Below are 22,448 nucleotides of genomic sequence, written 5' to 3' on the forward strand. Positions count from 1 at the left end.
TCTTGAGAGCATTATGCTAAGTAAAATAAGCCAGAGAAAGACAAATACTACATGGTATCACTTATATGTGAAATGTTAATTTAAAAAAAAGTCAAACTTGTAGAAACAGTAGAAAATTGGTTGCCAGGGGGTAGAATATGTGGAAAATAGGAAGAAGCTGGTAAAACTTTCAGCCATATGATGAATAAGGTCTGAGAATTAATGTAAAAATGGTGACTATAGTTGATAATACTATACTGACTCTACTGTATAAGTGAAATTTGCTAAGAGAGAACTTAAATGTTCTCACCAAAAAAGGAAAAAAAGATAAAAAGATATGAGATGATGAATGGGTTAATTAACTAGATGGAGGAAGCCTTTCACAAATTAAAAAACAACAACTAAGAAAATCTGAATATAAACTTTAGTTAATAATAAAAGAAAGAATGAATACTAGTTTCTCATAAACTGTTTCAAAAAATATAAAATAGAGAAATGTTTCCTAACCCATTTTATGAGGAAAGTATTATCCCAATATAACAAAAACAGGCAAAGGTATTACAAGAAAACTATAAGACAACCATATTTTTTATAAATATAGATACAAAATCCTCAACAAAATACTAGCAAACTAAATCTAGCAACACAAAAATATAATTATATACCATAACCAAGTGAGGAATGCAGTTGATTTGACATTCAAAAATCAATTAATGTAATACACAGAATCATTACAATAAAAAACAAAATCACATGATCATCACAATGACAAAGCAAAAACATTTGACAAAGTCCAACATCTTCCATGACAGAAACACTCAATAAACTAAAAACAGTGGGAAACTTCCTCAAGCTGATAAAAGATATCTGCCAAAGAACCACAGTCAACATCATACTTAAACAATGAAGACAATGCTTTCCTCCCAAGATCAGGAACAAATTGAGGATGGCCACCCTCACCACTTGTATTCAACACTGCACTGGAGGTACCAGTCAGCAAAATAAGCAAAGTAAGAAAATAAATAAATAAAAGGTATACATTGGGGGGAAAAAAGTGAAACTTTCTATTTGTAGATGCTATAATTTTTATACAGAAAATGCTAACTAATCCACTAAAACTCTACTAGAACTCATAAATGATTGAGCAAGGTTGCAGGATATAAGATCAATATACAAAAATCAATTTTTTATATACTTGCAATGAACAATTGGAAAGTAAAATTAGAAAACAATTGCATTTATATTAGCACCTAAAAGAATACTTAGGAATAAACTTAACCAATCTGAAATTTTCAGCAAAACAAATTGAAAAAATAACTTAACAAAACTGAATCAAGGAGAAATTCAAAAAATCAATTAAATCTTCTAAGAAATTAAATCTAGTTAGAAGAGCCACTCAAAAAGAAAACTAAAGTTTCAGATGATTCACTAGTGAATTCTTTCAAACATTTAAGCATTAACTCCAATACATAAACTTTTCCAAAAACAAAAAATGAGGGTACATTTTCCACCTCATTCTGTGAGACTAGAATAACTTTCATACCAATACCCAACAAAGAAAACACAAGAAAAGAAGCTAGAGGCTGATCTCTCTCCTGAACACTGTAGTGAGAAAATCTTTTCTTGACACAATGACTACAATGACATCTGTCATGGGTCTAAAGAGAAAAACGGATTTACCCTAAGGGAAACTCCTCCTTTTTCACAGAAACTACCAACTCATACTAGTAGCTCTCCCTTTGCTATCCTAATAAGTAGAATTCCTTGCTGTCTACTTTTTTATCTAAAACAATCCACTCTCAGTTCCTCTCTGCACTTCCTCTTAGTCTTGACCTAGTTTTCCAGCTGCTTTCATTCAAACCATCCAGTTTAACTGGGTTGACGCGGGAAGCCCTACCCTGTAAGTCATATAAGGCCTCAACCTATTCCCAGCTCTGTTTTTGTTTTCTACTCTTTCTTTCACCCCTATTGCCACCCACGAGGTCCCTCAAGGTGTGCTGTGTTCTTCCTCCATGGAGTTGTATGTCTTAATAAATCTGACTAGTTTCTTCTGCATCCAGTGTGGATGTTATGTGCTGAGTCATCTGAACCTACTGAAAAAATATATGCCTGCCAACCCACTGTGGGCATTGGTAAGGTAATCAAAACAAACATAGGCATGTAAACACACAAATCAAGAATAAAATATTAGCAAATTGAATCCAGCTATATAAAGCTAATAAGATCACAATCCAATTAGGTTTATTTCAAGAATGTAAGATTTGTTCAACATTTTCAAAAACCAGTGGAATTCACATTAACAAAATAAAGAACAAAAAGCCTCCAAATGACCATCTCAATGGATAAAGAAACTACGATTGTGGAATGGCCAATTTTCCTTTCATAACTTTTATTTGATATGTTATTAAAGGCATACAAATATAGGACTGTTACTTTTCCGTGGGATTGACCATTTTAACATTAAATGTGTCTGTCTCACTAAAATCTATTTCATCTTATATGTCTACAATAAATAGCTTTCTTGTGGATTATGTTTGCCTGGAATATCTTTTCCCATCCTTTTAATTTAAATCTTTCATGTTATATTTAAGATGTGGCACTATAAACAGCATACAGTTGGATTCAAAAATCAAGTGTGACAGGGGTATCTGGGTGGTTCAGTCGATTTAGTATCCAACTTCGGCTCAGGTCATGATCCCACAGTATGTGAGTTCAAGCCCCATGTCAGGCTCTGTGCTGATAGCTCAGAGCCTGAAGCCTGCTTTAGATTCTGTGTCTCCCTCTCTCTCTGCCCTCCCCTGCTGACATTCTGTCTCTGTGTCTCAAAAAAAAAATTTTTTTAATTAACAAAAAAATAGAGTGTGAGTTTGTCTTTTTAATTATTTAGCCCACTTACACTGACCATAATTATAATATTTGAGTCTAAATCTCTCAGCTTAATTCATATTTTCCATTTGCCTCATGTGTTACTTGTTCCTTACTTTTTTCTCTATCAAGAATATATTATTGGGGCGCCTGGGTGGCGCAGTCGGTTAAGCGTCCGACTTCAGCCAGGTCACGATCTCACGGTCCGTGAGTTCGAGCCCCGCGTCAGGCTCTGGGCTGATGGCTCAGAGCCTGGAGCCTGTTTCCGATTCTGTGTCTCCCTCTCTCTCTGTCCCTCCCCCATTCATGCTCTGTCTCTCTCTGTCCCAAAAATAAATAAATAAACGTTGAAAAAAAAAAAAAAGAATATATTATTATTCCATTTTCCCCCTGTATTGATTTGTTAGTGTTAATTTGTTAGTTGTTAATCAACAACTTTTTTGTTGTATCAGCAGATCCCAAGATCATTTACAGGTTCAATGATTTCCAAGAACAACTCAGAACCCAGAAAAACTGTATACTCACCATTATGATTTAATGCAATGAAAATACATAGGGTTAAAATCAGCAAGGGAAAATGTGCATAGTGTAATCTAGGAGACACCATGCTCAACTTGACCTCTCCCAGGGGAATCAGAGTAGCAGCACTTAATCCTCCCAGCAATGATGTATAACAACACATGCAAACAACTGCCAACAGGGGAAAGGCCAGGGAAACTCACCGAAGTCTTAGTGTCCCGGGGTCCACCCCAGCTCTACTGAGATATTAATGACTTATACAGAGGGTTTGGTTGGGATGGGGAGAGCTGGGGGACCAGTCATCACATATAGGCATGGAACACCTGTCAGACTGACTTCAGCTAATCAATCTCCACTGCAGCCCCTCCCACCACTACCTCCAAACTGATAAAGCATGTGGCCCAGGGCCACAGGTGAACAAAAGCACGTTTACCAGAATTCACACTGTTAGCAAAAACTTAGCAGGCATGGTCCACAGCCTCATGTATGCAAAGACAGGATATCCAGGCAGAATATCCAAGGGCTTAGAGATTATTTCTCAGGAGTTGGTCAAGAGCTAGTCCTGAAGACCTGGAAATGTGCACGGTTTGATCAACTAAGGCCTGATGAGTTAACCCTCTACTGTACATTAGTTATATTCTCATTTATTATTCTTTTATCAGTTTCCTTAGAGATGAGAACATGCATTATTATCTACTAAAAATTAGTACTTTTACCATTTTCCAGACATGCAAGGATGTTACTTCAACACTATGAACCCCATCCCACATCTTGTGCTATTTTTAAAATAGAATTCTATACACATTTTAAACCCTATATTATTATTTTGGATAATCCAAAGCCACTTAATTTTATTCACATATTTACCCTTTCTAGTGCCCTTCATTTCTTGCTGTTTTATTGTGTTTCCATCCAGTGATCATCTGCCTTCTGGCTAAAGAACTCCCTTTAAAGGTACTGCAGTGGTGCAATCAGCGCACAGTATTTACAAAGAATTCCCTTTTAGTACGTGTCTGCTGAAAATTTTAATTATTTTATCAGAAAATGTCCCTATTTTGCTTTCATTTCTGAAGAATTTTCCTCGTGTATAGAATCTAAGGGTATTTTCTTTTAACACTTTAAAGATGTTAACCCATTATCTTCTGGCTTCCATCATCTAGCTTCATGACTCACAGTTGGAAGGTTCTATAGCCAGCAGCTTCAGCATGCATTTTTAAAAGTCAAAGTTACACATAACGAAAGCAAATGGTTCAGCTTGTTGTTGTTCTTGGAATTAGGTTCTAAGAGCTTTTTTGTTTGGTTTTTTTGGAATATGTTCTTCTGTCTCCTCATTTTGCTCGACTTTTGGTGTTTGTCTTTTATAGGTTAGGCTCAGCAGTTACTTCTCCTAAATGTGAAGGAATGGTCTTGTGTATGATTGTCTCCTGTGTATACTGTGTGTGGTTGGTGACTTTTGCTGGCCGACTGTGGCTGGCATAGGCTGGAGTCTGTGGGCTTTCCATATAGTGAACACCTGTTGGATAGCTAAAGCTGAAGTGGGTGCATGCCAGGATATCCCAGGGTGCTTGCCGCAGGGGGTGCTTTGGTAGGGTGGCTGGAGTTGATGAAGTGTGTGGGCCAGAAAGCCCCTGAACTCTGTGCAGAGGGTATTCTGGCAGGACAGCTGAGCCTAAAGTGGGTGCAAGCTGGGAGGACAGAAGACACCTTGGTAAGATAGCTGAAGCTGAAGTGGATGCAGACCATGGTGTTTCTGTATTCTCTGTGCAGAGAGCACCCTGGAGGGGTAGCTGGAGTCGAGGTGTGGTATAGGCCAAGAGGTCCTGAGGCACTTTATGCAGGGACGACCTGGTGTGACAGCTAAAACTAAAGTGGGCAAGGACTGGTTTGGTCCCTGGGCTATCCACACAAAATGTGCCCTGGAAGGACAGCTGAAGATGAACTGGGTGGTATCCCAAGGTGTTTGGCCCTAACCAGGCAACTGGAGGCCAGGCCAGCCTGGGCATGAGTGTCCCAGGGTGCTCCACACAGGGGTTACCCTAGCAGGGATGGCCAGATCTGAAGCAGATGTCAAGTGAGACGTTCCAGTGTATTCTGCACCAAGGTACCGTAGCAAGCCTCCTGAAGATGAAGTGATGTGAGCCTGGAGTGTTTTGGGGAGCTTTGTACCTGTGTCACCTTGGTGTGAAGGCTGAGGCTGTAGTGAACACTAACCAGTGGTGTCCCAGTGTGCACTGCCCTGTGGATGCCTTGGTGAGACAGCTGGGGCTGGTATGGGCTAGAGATTGGGGCTCACTCAGGTGGCAGGGTGGTTACAGTAACTAGACTGTGCACTGGTCTGTGTTTTGAAGGTAAACGCAAGTGTACACCATGTCTGTTAGACCCTCCTACTTGAAGATTCCACCAGCTTCCCCACTGTTTGTCAGAGTTCTAAGGCTGGCTCTTCTATAAGCTAGTTGCTCTTTTAAACTACAACTTGTAGGGGCGCCTGGGTGGCTCAGTCAGTTGAGTGTCCAACTTCGGCTCAGGTCATGATCTCACAGTCTGTGAGTTCAAGCCCCGCATCGGGCTCTGTGCTGATGGCTCAGAGCCTAGAGCCTGCTTCCGATTCTGTGTCTCCCCCTCTCTCTGCCCCTTCCCTGCTCATGCTCTGTCTCTCTCTGTCTCAAAAATAAATAAAAACATTTAAACTACAACTTGTAAAAACTTCTTAATTTTTAATATTTAATTACTTAATTTTTAAAATGTTTATTTTGAGAGAGAGAGAGAGAGAGAGAGAGGGAGGGAGGGAGGGAGGGAGGGAGGGAGGGAGAAAGTACTCATGTGCATGAGCAGGGGAGGGGCAGAGAGAGAAAAAGAGAGATCCCAAGAGATCCTAAGCCAGTGCACAGCCCAACACAGGGCTCAATCTCATGACCCACAAGATCATGACTGAAGCTGAAATCAAGAGCCAGATGCTTAATTGAGTTAGCCTCCAAGGTGCCCCTAATTTACTTATTTTAATTCTGGTGTAGTTAACATACAGTGTTATAGTTTTAGTTGTATAATATAGTGATTCAACAATTCCATATATTACTTAATGCTCATCAAGATAACTGTAATCTTAATCCCCTTATTTCACCCATCTCCTCACCTACCACGTCTCTGGTAATCATGTGTTTATTCTCTATAGTCTTTTTGTTTGTCTCTCTCTCTCGCTCTCTCTTTTTTCTCCTTTGTTCATTTGTTTCCTAAATTCCACAAATGAGTGAAATTGTATTTTTCCTTCTCTGACTGGCTTATTTCTCTTAGCTTTATACTTTCTAGTTCCATCCTTGTTGCTTCAAATGGCAAGATTTCATTTTTTTAAGTTTTTATTTAAATTCTAATTAGTTAACACACAGTGTAACATTAGTTCCAGGTGTACAATTTAGTTGACACTTCCACACAACATCTGGTGCTCATCACAACAAGTGCACTCCTTAATCCCCATCATCTATTCTATCTTCCCACCGATCTCCCTGCTGATATCCATCAGTTTGTTCTCTGCAGCTAAGAGTCTGTTTCTTGGTTTGCTTCTCTCTTTTTTTCCCCTTTAATCGTTTTTTATGGCTGAATAATATCCTATTGTATATATATATACCACATCTTCTTCATCCATTCATTTACCAATAGACACTTAGGCTACTTCCATAATTTGGCTACTGCAAAGAGTGCTGTAGTAAACATAGGGGTACATGTATCTCTTCAAATTGGTGTTTTCATATTCTTTGGGTAAATATCCAGTAGTGTGATTACTGGAATGTAGGGTGGTTATACTTTTAATTTTTTTTGAGGAACCTCCATAGTGTTTTCCACAGTGGCTGCACCAGTTTGTATTCCCACCAACAGTACACGAGGGGTGCTTTTTCTTCACATCCTCACCAACACTTGTTTATTTCAGCCATTCTGACAGGTTTAAAGTATTACCTCATTGTGGTTGTGATTTGCATTTCCCTGATGATGAGTGATGTTCAGCATCTTTTCATGCGTCTTTGGCTATCTGGATGTCCTCTTTGGAGACATGTCTGTTCATGTCTTCTGCCCATTTTTATATTATTTTTTTTTAAGTTTGTTTATTTGAGAGAGAGACAGCATGTGCAAGTGGGGGAGGGGCAGAGAGAGAGGAAGAGAAAATCCCAAGTGCTAATAGTGCAGAGCCCGGTGCTGGGCTCAAACTCTCAAACTGTGAGATCATGACCTGAGCTGAAATCAAGAGTCAGAAGCTTAACTGAATGAGCCACCTGGGTGCCTCATTCTCCTCATTTTTAATCTGATTATTTGTTTCTAGTGTTGAGTTATGTAACTTCTTTTGTATACTACCTCTTTATCAGATATGTCACTTGCAAATATCTTCTCCCATTTAGTAGGCTGTCTTTTAGTTTTGTTGATCATTTCCTTTGCCATGCAGAAGCTTTTTATTTTGATGTTTTCCTGATAGTTTATTTTTGCCTTTGTTTCCATTGCCTCAGGATATGTATCTAGAAGATTCTGTTACAGCCGATGTCAGACAAATTATTGCATGTGCTCTCTTCTAGGAATTGTATGGTTTCACATCTCATATTTAGGCCCTTAATCCATTTTAAGTTTATTTGTGTGTATGGTGTAAGTGGTCCAGTATTATTCTTTTGCATGTAGCTGTCTAATTTTCCCAATGCCATTTGTTGGAGAGACTATCTTTTTCCCATTGCATATTCTTGCCTTGTCAAAAATTAACTGAACATATAATTGTGGGCTTATTTCTGGGGTCTCTGTTCTGTTCCACTGATCTGTGTGTCTATATTTGTGCCAGTACCAAACTGTTTGATTACTACAGCCTTGTAGTGCAACTTGAAGTTTGTGATACCTCCAGTTTTGTTTTGTTTTTTTTTTTTTAACGTTTATTTATTTTTGAGAGAGAGACAGAGTGTGAGCAGGGGAAGGGCAGAGAGACAGGGAGACACAGAATCTGAAGCAGGCTCCAGGCTCTGAGCTGTCAGCTCAGAGCCCGACATGGGGCTCGAACTCACGAACTGTGAGATCATGACCTGAGCCGAAGTCGGATGCTTAACCAATTGAGCCACCCAGGCGCCCCAGGTTTTGTTCTTTTTCAAGATTGCTTTGGCTATTTGGGGGTTTTTGTGTTTCATACAAATTTTATGATTATTTGTTCTAGTTCTGTGAATAATGCTGTTTCTATTTTGATAAGGTTGCATTAAATCCATAGGTTGTTTTGGGCAGTATGAACATTTTAACAATAGTTTTTCATCCAATCCATCAAAATGGAATGTCTTTACATTTCTTTGCATCGTCTTCAATTTCTTTCATGAATATTTTATAATTTTCAGAGTACAGGTCTTTCACTTCTTTAGTTAAGTATTCCTAGGTATTTTATTATTTTTGATGCAATCATAAATGGGATTATTTTCTTAATTTTTCTTTCTGCTCTTTCATTACTGGTGTTTAGAAATGCAGTGGATTTCTGTTCACTCATTTGTATCCTGTGACCTTAATGAGTTCATTTATTACTTCTAATAGTTGTTTGGTGGAGTCTTTCAGGTTTTTATATATAGTATCATGTCATCTGCAAATAGTGAAAGCTTTACTCCTTCCTTACTAATTTGGATGCCTTTTATTTCCTTTTGTTGTCTGATTGCTGTGGCTAGGACCTCCAGTACTGTGTTGAATAAAAGTGGTGAGCATGAACATTCTTGTCTTGTTCTTGACCTTAAGAGAAAGAGCTGTCAGTTTTTCTGCAGTATGATATTCACTGTGGGTTTTTCCTGTAAGGCCTTTCTTATGTTGAGGTATGTTGCCTCTAAACCTACTTAGTTGAGGATTTTTTTTTTTTAAATCATGAATGGATGTTGTACTTTGTCAAATGCTTTTTCTGCATCATTTATTGAAATGATCACATGGTTTTTATTTTTTCTCTTATTAATGTGATGTATCATGTTGATTAATTTGTAAATAATGAATTGCCCTTGCATCCCAGGAATAAGTTTCACTTGATTATGGTGAATGTTTTTTTAAAATGTATTGATGAGTTATGATTTGCTAGTATTTTGTTGACGATTTTTGCATCTGTGTTCATCAGCAATATTGGTTTGTAGTTTCTCTTTTTTAGGGGTGTCTTTATCTAGCTGTGGTAACAGGGTAATGATGGATTCACAGAATGAATTTGCAAGTTTTCCTTCCGCATCTATTTTTTATAATAGTTTGAGAATAGGTATTAAGTTTTCTTTAAATATTTGGTAGAATTCATCTGTGAAGATGTCTGGTCCTGGACTGTTGTTTGTTGGGAGATTTTTGATTATGGATTCAATTTCATTGCTAGTAATCTATGTGTTCAAATTTTCTGTTTCTTCCTGTTTCAGTTTTGGTACGTTGTATGTTTCTAGGAATGTGTCCATTTTTTCCAGGTTGTCCAATTGTTGGCATATAGTGTTTCATAATATTCTCTTACAATTGTTTGTATTCCTGTGGTGTTGGTTATTTCTTCTCATCTTTACTTTGTGATTTTGTTTATGTGGGCTCCCTCTTTCTTTCTCCATTTTTCATGAGTCTGGCTAGAGGTTTATCAGTATTTTTTATTTTTTCATAGAACCAGCTCCTGATTTCATTGATCTGTTCTATTGTTTAGGAGTGGGTGGGGGGAGGTTGGGTTTTTTGTTTTTGTTTCTGTATTATTTATTTCTGCTCTAATCTTTATTATTTCATTCTTTTGGCTGAATTTGGCTTTTATTTGTTCTTCTCTTTCTAGTTCCTTCAGATACAAAGTGAATAACCTTATTTGAAATTTTTCTTGCTTCTTGATGTAGGCCTGTATTGTTATAAACTTTCCTATTAGAACTGTTTTATTGTATCCCAGAGGTTTTGGACAGTTGGGTTTTCATTTTCATTTGTCTCCAATTTTTTTTTTAATTTCCTCTTTGGTTTCTTGGTTGACCATTGTTTAGTATCATGTTATTTAATTTCCATAGATTTGTGGTCTTTCCAGATTTTGTCTTGCAGTTGATTTCTAGTTTCATAGTATTGTAGTCAGAAAGGATGAATGAATCAACTTTGATATTTTTGAATTTGGTAAGACTTGTTTTGTGACTGAATACATGATCTGTTCTGGAGAATGTTCCACATGCATTTGAAAAGAATGTGTATTCTATTTATGATGGAATATTTTGAATATATATGTTAAATCCATCTGGTCCAGTGTGTCATTCAAAGCCACCATTTCCAGAGCACCTGGGTGGCTCAATTGCTTAAGCATCCAACTTCGGCTCAGGTCATGATCTCACGGCTTGTGAGCTGCTGATAGCTCAGAGCCTGGAGCCTGCCCCTCCCCGACTCGTGCTCTGTTTCTTTCTCTTTCTCTCTCTCTCTCTCTCTCTCTCTCTCTCTCTCTCTCTCTCTCTCAAAGAAAAAAAAAATTTTTAAAGCCACCATTTCCTTGTTGATTTTCTATTTGGATGATCTGTCCATTGATGCAAGTGGGGTGTTAACATTCCATACTATTACCATTATTGCATTACTATCGATTAGTTCCTTTATGTTGTTATTAAGTGTTTTATATATTTTGGTGAAATCATGTTGGGTACATAAATATTTACAATTGTTATATCTTCTTGTTGGATTGTCTTTTTAATTATTATATGATGTCTGTCTCTTGTTACAGTCTTCATTTTAAAGTCAACTTTGATATAGGAATGCCTACTCCATCTTTCTTTTCCCATTTATTTGCATGATACATATGTCTCTGTCCCCTCACTTTGAATCTACAAGTGTCTTCTTGTCTGAAATGAGTCTGTTATAGGCAGCATATTGATGGTTTGTTTGTATTGTTTTTATTCCGTAACCCTGTGTCTTTTGAATGGAGCATTCAGTCCATTTATATGCAAAGTAATTACTGATAGGTATGTATTTATTGTCATCATGTTACTTGTTTTGTGGTTGTTTTTGTAGTTCTCCCTTCTTTTCCTCTCTTGCTCTATTCTCTCAAGGTTTGCTGGCTTGATTTCTTCATAGCTTAATTCCCTTCTCTTTATTTGCTGTGTATCACTGGTTTTTGACTTGTGGTTACCATTAGGTTTGTGTATATCATCTTATGCATATAACAGTCTATATTAAGTTGATGGTCGCTTCAATTTCAACCCATTCTTTACACCTCCCCTCCACCACCACATTTTGGGTATATGGTATCATACTTTACATCCTTTTATTTTGTGAATCTCTTCACTGATTTTTATAGATATATTTATTTTTACTGCTTTTGTGTTTCCTACTTTTAATACTCTTACTTGTGATGTTTACTTTCCAAAGAGTCCGCTTTAATTATTTCTTGTAGGGCTACTTCAATAGTCATACACTCCTTTAGCTTTTGTTTGTCTGGGAAAATCTTTCTCTCCTTCTATTCTGAATGATAGCCATGCTGGGGAGAGTATTTTGGGCTGCAGATTTTTTCCTTTCAGCAGTCTGAAAACATTATTCCAGTCTCTTCTGGCCTACAAAGTTTCTGTTGAAAAATCCCCTAGAAAGAAAAAATACTTTCTAACAGAGAGGGAGGTAGACCGTAAGAGACTCTTAAATACAGAGAACAAACTGAGGGTTGATGGGAGTGTGACAGAGGATATATATATATATACTTATGTATGTGTATATATACACATATATGTATATATATATACACATAAGTATATATATACACATATATGTATATGTATATGTATATATGTGTGTGTGTATACACACACACACACACACACACACACACACATATGGGGGGGAGAGAAATATCTAATAGCCTTATGGGGTTTCCCTTATATGTAACTATCTTCTTTTCTCTTGCTGCTTTTTTTTCTTTCCAAGATTTTATTTTAATTCAAGTTGGTTAACATATAATGTAGTATTGGTTTCAGAAAGTAGAATTCAGTGATTTGTCACATATATAACAGCCAGTGCTTATCACAAGTGCCCTCCTCAATGCCCCTCACCCATTTAGCCCATTCCCTCACCCACCTCCCCCCCAGCAACCTTCAGTTCATTGTCTATGGTTAAGAGTCTCTAATGGTTTGCCTCCCTCTCTGTTTTTATCTTATTTTATTTTTCCTTCCCTTCTACTATGTTCATCTGTTTTCTTTCTTGATTTCCACGAGTGAAATACTATGGTATTTGTCTTTCTCTGACTTATTTCACTTAGCATAATACACTCTAGTTTCATCATTGCAAATGGCAAGATTTCATTCTTTTTGATCACTGAGTAATATTCCATTGAATATATATACCACATCTTCTTTATCCATTCATCAGTCGATGGACATTTGGACTCCTTCCATACTTTGGCTATTGTTGATAGTGCTGCTATAAACACTGGGGTGCATGTGCCCCTTCCCATCAGTATTTTTGTATCCTTTAGATTAATACCTAGCAGTGCAATTGCTGGGTCATAGGGTCATTCTATCTTTAACTTTCTGAGGAGACTTCACACTATTTTCCAGGGTGGCTGCACAGTTCACATTTCCACCAACAGTGCAAGAGGGTTCTCCTTTCTCTGCATCCTCACCAACATCTGTCATTTACTGAGTTACGAATTTTAGCTATTCTGACTGGTGTGTGGTGGTATCTCATTGTGGTTTTGATTTGTATTTCCCTAATGATGAGTGATGTTGAGCATCTGTTCATGTTTCTATTAGCCATCTGGATACCTTCTTTGGAAAAGTGTCTATTCATGTCTTCTGCCCATTTCTTAACTGGATTATTCGTTATTTGGGTGTTGAATTTGATAAATTCTTTATAGATTTTGATCCTGGCCCTTTATCCGATATATTTGCAAATATCTTCTCCCATTCCATAGGTTGCCTTTTAGTTTTGTTGATTGTTTCCTTCACTGTGCAGGAGTGACCTTGATGAGGTCCCAAGAGTTCATTTTTGCTTTTGTCTCCCTTGCCTCCAGAGACATGTCTAATAAGAAGTTACTCTGGCTGAGATCAAAGATGTTGCCGCCTATGTTCTCCTCTAGGATTTTGATGGTTTCTTGTATCACATTTGATTCTTTCATCATTTTGAATTTATTTTTGTGTATGGTGTAAGAAATTGGTCCACTTTCATTCTTCTGCATGTCACTCTCGAATTTTCTCAACACCGTTTGTTAACAAGACTTTTTTTCCATTGGATGTTCTTTTTTGCTTTGCCAAAAATGAGTTGACCATACAGTCGTGGGTCTATTTCTGGGTTCTCTGTTATGTTCCATTGATTTATGTGTCTGGTTTTTGTGCCAATGCCATACTGTGTTGATGATTACAACTTTGTAATACAGCTTCAAGTCTGGAATGGTGATGCCTCCTACTTTGCTTTTCTAACATTACCTTGGCTATTTGGGTATCTTTTCTGGTTCCATACAAATTTGAGAATTGTTTGTTCTAGCTCTGTGAACAATGATGGTGTTATTTTGATAGGGACTGAATTGAATTGTAGACTGCTTTAGATAGTATAGACATTTTAATGATATTTGTTCGTCTAATGCTTGGGCATGGAATGTTTTTCCATTTCTTTGTGTCTTCTTCAGTTTGTTTCCTAAGTGTTCTACAGTTTTCAGAGCACAGATCTTTTATCTCTGTTAGGCTTATTCCTAGATATCTTACAGGTTTCAGGGCAGTTGCAAATGGGTTTGATTCCTTGATTTCTCTTTCTGCTGCTTCATTATCGGTATATAAAAATGCAACAGATTTCTACATGTTGATTTTATATCTTACAATTTTTTGGTGGAGTCTTTCAGGTTTTGTACATAATGTATCACATCATCTGTGAAGAATGAAAGTTTGACTTTTACCTTGCCTGATTTGTGATCTAGTTTGTGATCTATTCCAAACGATGTCCCATGTGCACTGGAAAAGGGATGTATCCTGCTGCTTTAGGATGGAATGTTCTGAACATATCTGTTAAGTCCATCTGGTCCAGTGTGTCATTCATCATCAGTATTTCCTTGTTTATTTTCTGTGTATATGATCGGTGCATTGATGTAAACGGGGTGGTAAAGTACCCTAATATTATTGTATTATCAGTGAGTTTGTTTGTAATTAATTATTTTATACATTCAGGAATTCCCATGTTCAGTGTTTAAGTATTTAGAATTTTTTTTTCTTGTTTGATTGTCCCCTTTCTTATGATACAGTGCCCTTCTTCATCTCTTGTTACAGTCTTTGGTTTAAAGTTTATTTTGTTAAATACAAGTATTGCTACTCTCGCTTTAAGTCCATGTGTATGATCAATGTTTCCCCATCCCCTCACTTTAAATCTGCAGTTGTCTTTATGTCTAAAATGAGTCTCTTATATAAGCAGCATATAGATGGGCCTTGTTTTGTTATCCATTCTGTCATCCTATGCCTTTTGAGTGGAGCGTTTACTCCACTTACTTCAGAATAATTATTGATAGATATGTATATATTGCCATTTTATTACTAGTTTTGTCATTGTTTCTGGAGATTTTCTCTATTTCTTCCTTGTCTTTGTCACTTTTGGTCTTTCCTTTTCATGCAAAGGAATTCTGAGTGAAATTTCTTTAATATTTCTTGCAGGGCTGGTTTAGTGGTCACGAACACCTTTAGTTTTTGTTTGTTTGGCAAACTCTCTCTCTCTCTCCTTCTATTCTGAATGGTAGCCTTGCTGAATAGAGTATTCTTGACTGCAGATTATCATGCCACCCCCTCTGACTTCTTAAATTTCTATTGAGAGATCTGTAGTTAGCCTTATGGGTCTTCCCTTCTAAGTTAGGGAATTCTTTTGTCTTGCTGCTTTTAAGATTTTTTTTTTAATCACTTGATTTTAAAATTTTAATTACAGTATGTCTTGGTGTTGGTCTGCTTTTGTTGATTTTGACAGGAATTCTCTGTGCCTCCTGGATCTGGAGGTCTGATTACTTCTCCAGATTAGGGAAGTTTTCAGCTATTATTTCCTCAAACGAATTTTCTGCCCCCTTTTCTGTCTGTCTTCTGGGACTCCTATAATATGAATTTTATTATGTTTGATGGAATTACTAAGTTCCCTAAGTCTATTCTCATGTTCTGTAATTCTTCTCTCTTTTGTTCAGCTTCATTATTTTCCAGTATTTTATCTTCTAAATTATTCACTCCTCTGCTTCTTTCATCCTGTTTGTCACAGCAAGTCTGTTTTGAATCTCAGTTATTGCATTTTTCATTTTTGACTGATTGTTTCTTAATTCTTTTATCTCTGTAGTAAGGGCCTACCTGAAGCCTTCCATTCTTTTTTCAAGCCCAGCAAGTATCCTTATGATTGGGGCTTTAAATTCTCCGTCAGGCATGTTACTTATATCTGTTTCACTTAGATCTCTGAGCTTATCTTGTTCTTTCATTTGGGATGAATTCCTCTCTCTTCTCATTTTGTCTAAGTCTCTATCTCCTTTTCTGTGTTAGAAAAGCCCATTATGTTTCTTCCATGCTTCTGAGAAAAATGGCTTTTCAAAGAACAGGTCACATAGTGTCTGAGGCCTAGTGCTTCAGGGAGTGCCTGTGGGTGTGTGCTGCGTGCACTGTGCTATTGTGTTTCAGGTGCTATATTTTCAGGCCAGTCATCTGCAGAGGCTCTCCTTGCCTGCAGTGGGCAGTGTCGGGTGTGTGACCAGAATGTAGCAAATTTTAACTAGGTATGTTCTGGTCTGCTTGTTAAATTAGACCTGATACTGCTTCCACTAGAAGTGAAGCCCTGCAGAACTCTCTGGTTGGGGAACTTGGTGTGGGCAGTGGTTTCTGCTGGTCTTCATTCAGGGGAAAGGACCTGCAGCACTGGGACTGAGGCAAACTTAACTGTGAAGGGCAGTTCTGCCACAGAGCAGGGGTGTGGGACCTGATGTAAGCAGATTAGGTACCCAGTGTTGGCACTGCACTACTGATGGTGGGTAGCTCTGTATTTATGCTGACGGGCAGAGGAGGGAAACAGACCCAGCCAGCTCTTTTGTCCCTGGAGAGGCATCTCTGTGAATGCTACCTCTCAGGGACACTCTCCAAGAAGAACAAATAATATCCCTTTGTGTGCCCCAGGTGCTCTTCAGATCACTCTTTCCATACCATCTGCCCCAGGGTGTTTGCCTGACTCTTCTCCAGGAGCAGGGAAGCACCCCCAGGGCTCTATCCCAGCCAAGCCACAGATCTTTGAAACTGCAGTCTCTATACTCCACTAATTCCAACAACTTATGAAAACCAGCCCCTCTCGTCTTCCCAGCCAAAGGATTTGGGGAAATGTTCTCCTTGTGCATTTCCCTGTGTGCTCCTCTCTTTCTCTCACCTTTCTCAATGACCAGGGCTCCGACCTCTCTGCAACATCTGCTATCTGTTTCTCCCCCTAAATCACATCTCTGTACTTCCTACCTTCTTCAATGTGGCTTCTTCTCTCCTTTTAGTTGCAGAGTTAGTCCTGTCAGTCTTCAGGTTGATTTCTGAGATATTAAGAATGATTTGACAGTTATCTAGTTGTGTTTGAGAGACAAGATAAGCCCAGGGTTCTCCTACTATACCACCATCTTAGCTCCCTCTATCAACAATATACTTAAAAAAGGATCATTTAGGGGCACCTGGGTGGCTCCGTCACTTAAGCATCTGAGTCTTGATTTCAGCTCAGGTCATGATCTGATGGTTTGTGAGTTCGAGCCCCACATCAGGATGTGCACTGATAGCTCGGAAACTGCTTGGGATTCTCTCTCTCCCTCTCTCTCTGCCCCTCCCCTGCTTGCTTGCTGTCTCTCTCTCTCTCTCAAAATAAATGAAACATTTATAATTAATCTCTCTCTCTCAAAATAAATTAAAACATTTATAATTAATTAATTAATTTACCACAATCAAGTGGGATTTATTCTGGGGCCGCAAGGATGGTTCACTATTCACAAATCAATCAATATGATACACCACATGAACAAAACTAAGGATAAAAATTATATAATCATCTCAATAGATGCAGAAAAAGCATCTGACAAGACCAACATCCATTCGTGATAAAAACGCTCAACAAAGGGGGTTTAAAGGGAACATACTTTAACATAATAAAGGCCATATATAAAATACTCACAGCTAACATCACACCCAGTGGTGAAAATCTTAAAACTTCTCTTCTAAGGTCAGGAAAAAGACAATAATGACCACTCCTGTCACCATTATTCAACACAGCACTGCAAGTCCTAGCCACAATAATCAGACAAAAAAGAAAAAGAAAAAGAAAGAAAGAAAAAGAAAATAAAGAAAGAAACAAAGAGAGAGAAAGAAAGAAAGAAAGAAAGAGAAAGAAAAGACATCCATACCGGTAAAAAAGAAGTAAAACTGTCACTATTTACAGACAACATGATACTATAGATAGAAAATCCTAAAGACCCCATCAAAAAACTGCTTGAAATAAAAAAATGAATTCAGTAAAGTTGCAGGATACAAAATTAATAGCCAGAAATTGGTAGCATTTCTATCCAGTAATAATGAAGCATCAGAAAGAGAAATTGAGAAAAAAACACGATTTAAACTAACACCAAAAGGAATGAAATACCTAAGAATAAACTTAACCAAAGAGGTGAAAGACCTATATTTTGGAAAACATAAAGCACTTGAAAGAAAATGAAGATGATACAAACAAATGAAAGATATTCCATGCACATGGATTGGAAGAATGAGTATTGTTAAAATGCCTACATTACCCAAAGCAATCTACAGATTGAGTCAATCACTATCAAAATACCAACTGCATTTGTTCTAGACAACTAAAACAATCCTACAATCTGTATGGAACCACAGAAGACTCCAAATAACCAAAGAAATCTTGAGTAAGAAAAGCAAAGCTGGAGGTATCACAATTCCAGATTTCAAGATATACTACAAAGCTGTAGTAATCAAAATACTATGGTACTGTCACAAAAACAGATACATAGAACAATGGAACAGAATAGAAAACACAGACATAAACCCACAATTAAATGACCGATCTAACTATGACAAAGGAAGCAAGAGTATAAAATGGGAAAAAGACAATCCCTTCAGCAAATGGTGCAGGGGAAACGAAGAGCTACACGCAAAAGAATGAAACTGGACCCTTTCAATACCACACACAAAAATAAACTGAAAATGGATTAAAGACCTAAATATGAGACCTGAAACCATAAAAATCCTAGAAGAGAACAAGAGGGTAAATTCTTTGACATTGGCTATAGGAACATTTTTCTAGATATGTCTCCTACGGCAAGGGAAACAAAAGGAGAATTAAACCACTGGGACTACATCTGCAGGAAAAGCCTCTGCACCGCAAAGGAAATCATCAACAAAACAAAAAGGCAACCTACTGAATTGGAGAATATATTTACAAATGATGTACCTAATAAGGGGTTAATATCCAAACTCTATAAAATTATACAACTGCACATAAAATAACCAAATAATCTGATTTTCAAATGGGCAGAGGACCTGAATAGACATTTTTCCAAGAAGACACTGATGGCCAACAAACATGAAAAGGTGATCAACATCACTAATTTTGAAGGAAATACAAATCAAAACCACAATGAGATATCACCTTACACCTTTCAGCAATAACTAAAATCAAAATGGAAAGAAATAAAAGTGTTTGCGAGGCTGTGGAGAAAAAGGAATCCTTGTGCGCTATTGGCGGGAACATAAATTGGTACAGCCAACATGAAAAACAGTATAGAGGCTTCCTCCAAAAATTAAAAATAGAAATACCATGGAATCCAGGAATCCACTATTGGGTATTTGTACAAAGAAAACAAAAACACTAATTTGAAAAGATATAATGTGCCCTATGTTTACTGCAGTGTTATTTATAATAGTCAAGAGGGAAGAGACCTAAATGTCCATCAATAGACAAACGGATAAGGAAGATGTGGTATACACATACACACACACACACACACACACACACACACACACACTATGGAATATTATTCAGCCAGAAAAGAAGAATGAAATCTTGTTATTTGCAACAACATGGATGGAGCTAGAGAGCATAATGCTAAGGGAAGTAAGTCAGTTAGAGAAAGACAGGTACAATATGATCTCACTCATATGTGGAATTTAATAAACAAAACAAACCAGCAGAGGAAAAAAAAGAGAGATAGAGAGGCAGACCAAGAAATAGACTCTTAACCATAGAGGACAAACTGATGGTTACCAGAGGGGGGTGGGTTGGGGGATTGGGGAAATAGGGGATGAGGATTAAAAAGTACACTTATGATGATGAAAAATAAAGAAAGAAAAATCAAACAAAAAAATTATCCAAAAAGTAAATTATGGTCTCTTTGTAAAAGATACACTATACAAAAGACAAAGAAATATAGAAATTTTTTCAAATATATATTTTCAAATACATTTCAGGCATATTTTCAAATTAAAATCAAGGGTAACAATATTAATATCAAATTATAAATTAAAGCAGAAAAATAAGTGGAATCTAAAATAAATAAATAAACAAAAAGCAGAGTCAGACCTATAAATACAGAGAACAAAGTGTTGGTTGCCAAACAGGAAAAACGGTGTGAGGTTGGGCAAAACGGGTGAAGGATAATGGGAGATAGTGGGCTTCTACTTACAGAATGAATAAATCACAGGAATAAAAAGCACAGCATAAGGAATATAGTAAATAATATCATAATAACAATGCATGGGGACCAAAGGTTCCCTTTGTTGTGAACACAGCATAATGTATAAACTTGTTGAATCACTCTGTTGTACACCTGAAACTCATGTAATATCGTGTGCTCACTTTACTCAAAAATTAAAAAATTAAAAATATCAAAACTCAAAAATTGAAAAAATAAGGTGTATGTTAACATTTTTTCATATATTCACAGAGTTGTGCCACCATCACTACAATCTAATTTTAAAATACTTTCATCCCCCATAAAGAAACCCCATACTCATTACTGTCACTCTTCATCCTCCCCAACCCCAGCCCTAAGCAACCACTAATCTACTTTCTGTTTCTACAGATACGCCCATTCTGAACATTTCACAAATGTAATCATACAATATGCAGGCTTTTGTGACTGGTTTCTTTTACTTGGGTATTGTATTTAAGGCTCATTCATGTATAATGGGCACATTTGGTTTGTTTCTACTTTTTGGCTACTATAAATAATGCTGTCATGAACATGTGTGCTTAATTTTTTATGTGGATGTTTGTTTTTATCCTACTCTCTTGGGTATATAACTTAGAGTGGGATTGCTGGGGTCATATGGTAACTCTATGTTTAGCTTTTTGATGAACTGCCAAACTATCTTCCAAAGCAGCTATACCGATTTACATTCTCAGCCGTAAGAGGTGAGCGCTCCAATTACTCTACACCCTCGCCAACACTTATTTTCCATCTTTTTATGAAAGCCAGCCTAGTAGGCCTATAATATTGAGGTTTCTCTTACAGTTGATCTCAGCAAAAAGGTCGAGAAGCAATTTGATATTTCTTTTAATAACTTTTGCTTTTATAAAACATTTCAGATTTTAAGTTGGTACCATTTTTCCGGAAGGCAATATGATCACATATCAAAAGCCTTAAGAATGTCAACACATACAAAAAATAAGAGGTCGCCTTGGTGGCTCAGTTTGTTGAGCATCTGACTCTTAATTTGGGCTCAGAGTATGATCCCAGGGTCGTGAGATTGAGCCCTGCATTAGGCTTCACACTAAGCATGGAGCCTGCTCGAGATTTTCTTTCTCTCTCCTTCTGTCCTTCTCCTCTGCTCACGTGCTTGCTCTCTCTCGCGCGCAAAAAAAAAAAAAAAAGAAAAGAAAAAAAAGAAAAGCAAAAACATTTTGATTCAGTGATTCCAGTTTTAGAAATTTATCCTAAGTAAATCATGGTCATGGTACAAAGAATTAACTACAGGGGTGCCTGGGTGGCTCATGTTAAGCGTCTGACTTCAGCTCAGGTCATGATCTGGAGCTATGCTGACAGCTAAGAGTCTGGAGCCTGCTTCAGATTCTGTGTTCCCCTCCCTCTCTGCCCATCTCCCACTCATGCTCTGTCTGTCTGTCTCTCTCTCAAATATAAATACACATTAAAAAAAATAACTACAAAGATATTTACCACTGTGTTGTAAATATAGGCCTGAGCCTATAACTCAGGCTTGCGAGCTAGATGAGATCTACTTAATTCCTCTTCCTACTTCCAGTGAGCAAACCAGTGACCTCCCTGTAACTTCTGGCTTCATTTTGATTTCTGTTCAATACTCATTCTCCATGTACAAACTGTTCCTTTATCACCCCTGGGTTTTAACTCAAACATAAGATGTGGCTTTTCTGGATTTACCCCAATAAAAAACTGTCACGGGGCGCCTGGGTGGCTCAGTTGGTTAAGCACCAGACTTTGGCTCAGATCATGATCTCACAGTTCGTGGGTTCGAGCCCTGCATCGGGCTCTGTGCTGACAGCTCAGAGCCCTGAGCCTGCTTCAGTTTCTGTGTCTCCCTCTCTCTCTGCCCCTCCTCCACTTGCCCTCTGTCTCTCTCCCTCTCTCTCTCAAAAATAAATAAACATTAACAAAAAATTTTTTAGAAACGGCCAATGACATCAGGTAGCTTTATGCTACAGAGATGCAGGAGTTAATGGGAAAGAAGGCTTTTACTGCCAAATTACTAAAATATCAATATGAAATGCCCTCGTTCTATTGAAAATCTCTGTCATTTTTGCCTACTCATGTTTTAGCCTTCTCCCTTATAGTTTGATCCTCTCTCTCCACACTCATCCCCTTATCCTCTTCATTTTCCTCTCTTCTATCCATAAATTGCTATTCACTTTTTTAAAGTTACTTTATCTAAGTCTTTGTCTTTTTCTTTCAACCCATTTCCTCACAGCCACACATTCCATGTGTAGATGCTAATCAAGATGTTTTTACCAACAAAGATAACCGACAAAATAACTTTCCTCATCCTAACTACAGTTGTAACAGAAAGACAGTGAACAAAGATGCAAGTCATTCAACAAGTATTTTTCAAGTGCCTTCTATAAGGTAACCATAGTTTTTTGTGTGTGTGCTAGGGATGTAACAATTAAAAAAAAAAGCAGATGCAGCCCTACTACCTGACATTATGTTATATATATAT

General features: G+C 37.4%; 1 protein-coding gene across 4 annotated transcripts in view; it reads right to left on the reverse strand.

The window, feature by feature from the left end:
* The window catches only part of WDR41 (WD repeat domain 41), a 188,861-nt gene that overhangs the window by 130,385 nt on the left and 36,028 nt on the right, over nucleotides 1–22,448 (reverse strand). The window contains exon 3 of one of the 4 annotated variants that reach the window (XM_049649694.1): nucleotides 16,731–16,798. The exons of the other annotated variants lie outside the window; for them this stretch is intronic. Coding sequence (XP_049505651.1) covers nucleotides 16,731–16,798 — 68 coding nt within the window. The remainder of the gene's footprint in view (nucleotides 1–16,730; nucleotides 16,799–22,448) is intronic. 4 annotated transcript variants of the gene reach the window in all.

This window comes from Panthera uncia (assembly GCF_023721935.1).
Source record: "Panthera uncia isolate 11264 chromosome A1 unlocalized genomic scaffold, Puncia_PCG_1.0 HiC_scaffold_17, whole genome shotgun sequence".
Classification (NCBI taxonomy): Eukaryota; Metazoa; Chordata; class Mammalia; order Carnivora; family Felidae; genus Panthera; species Panthera uncia.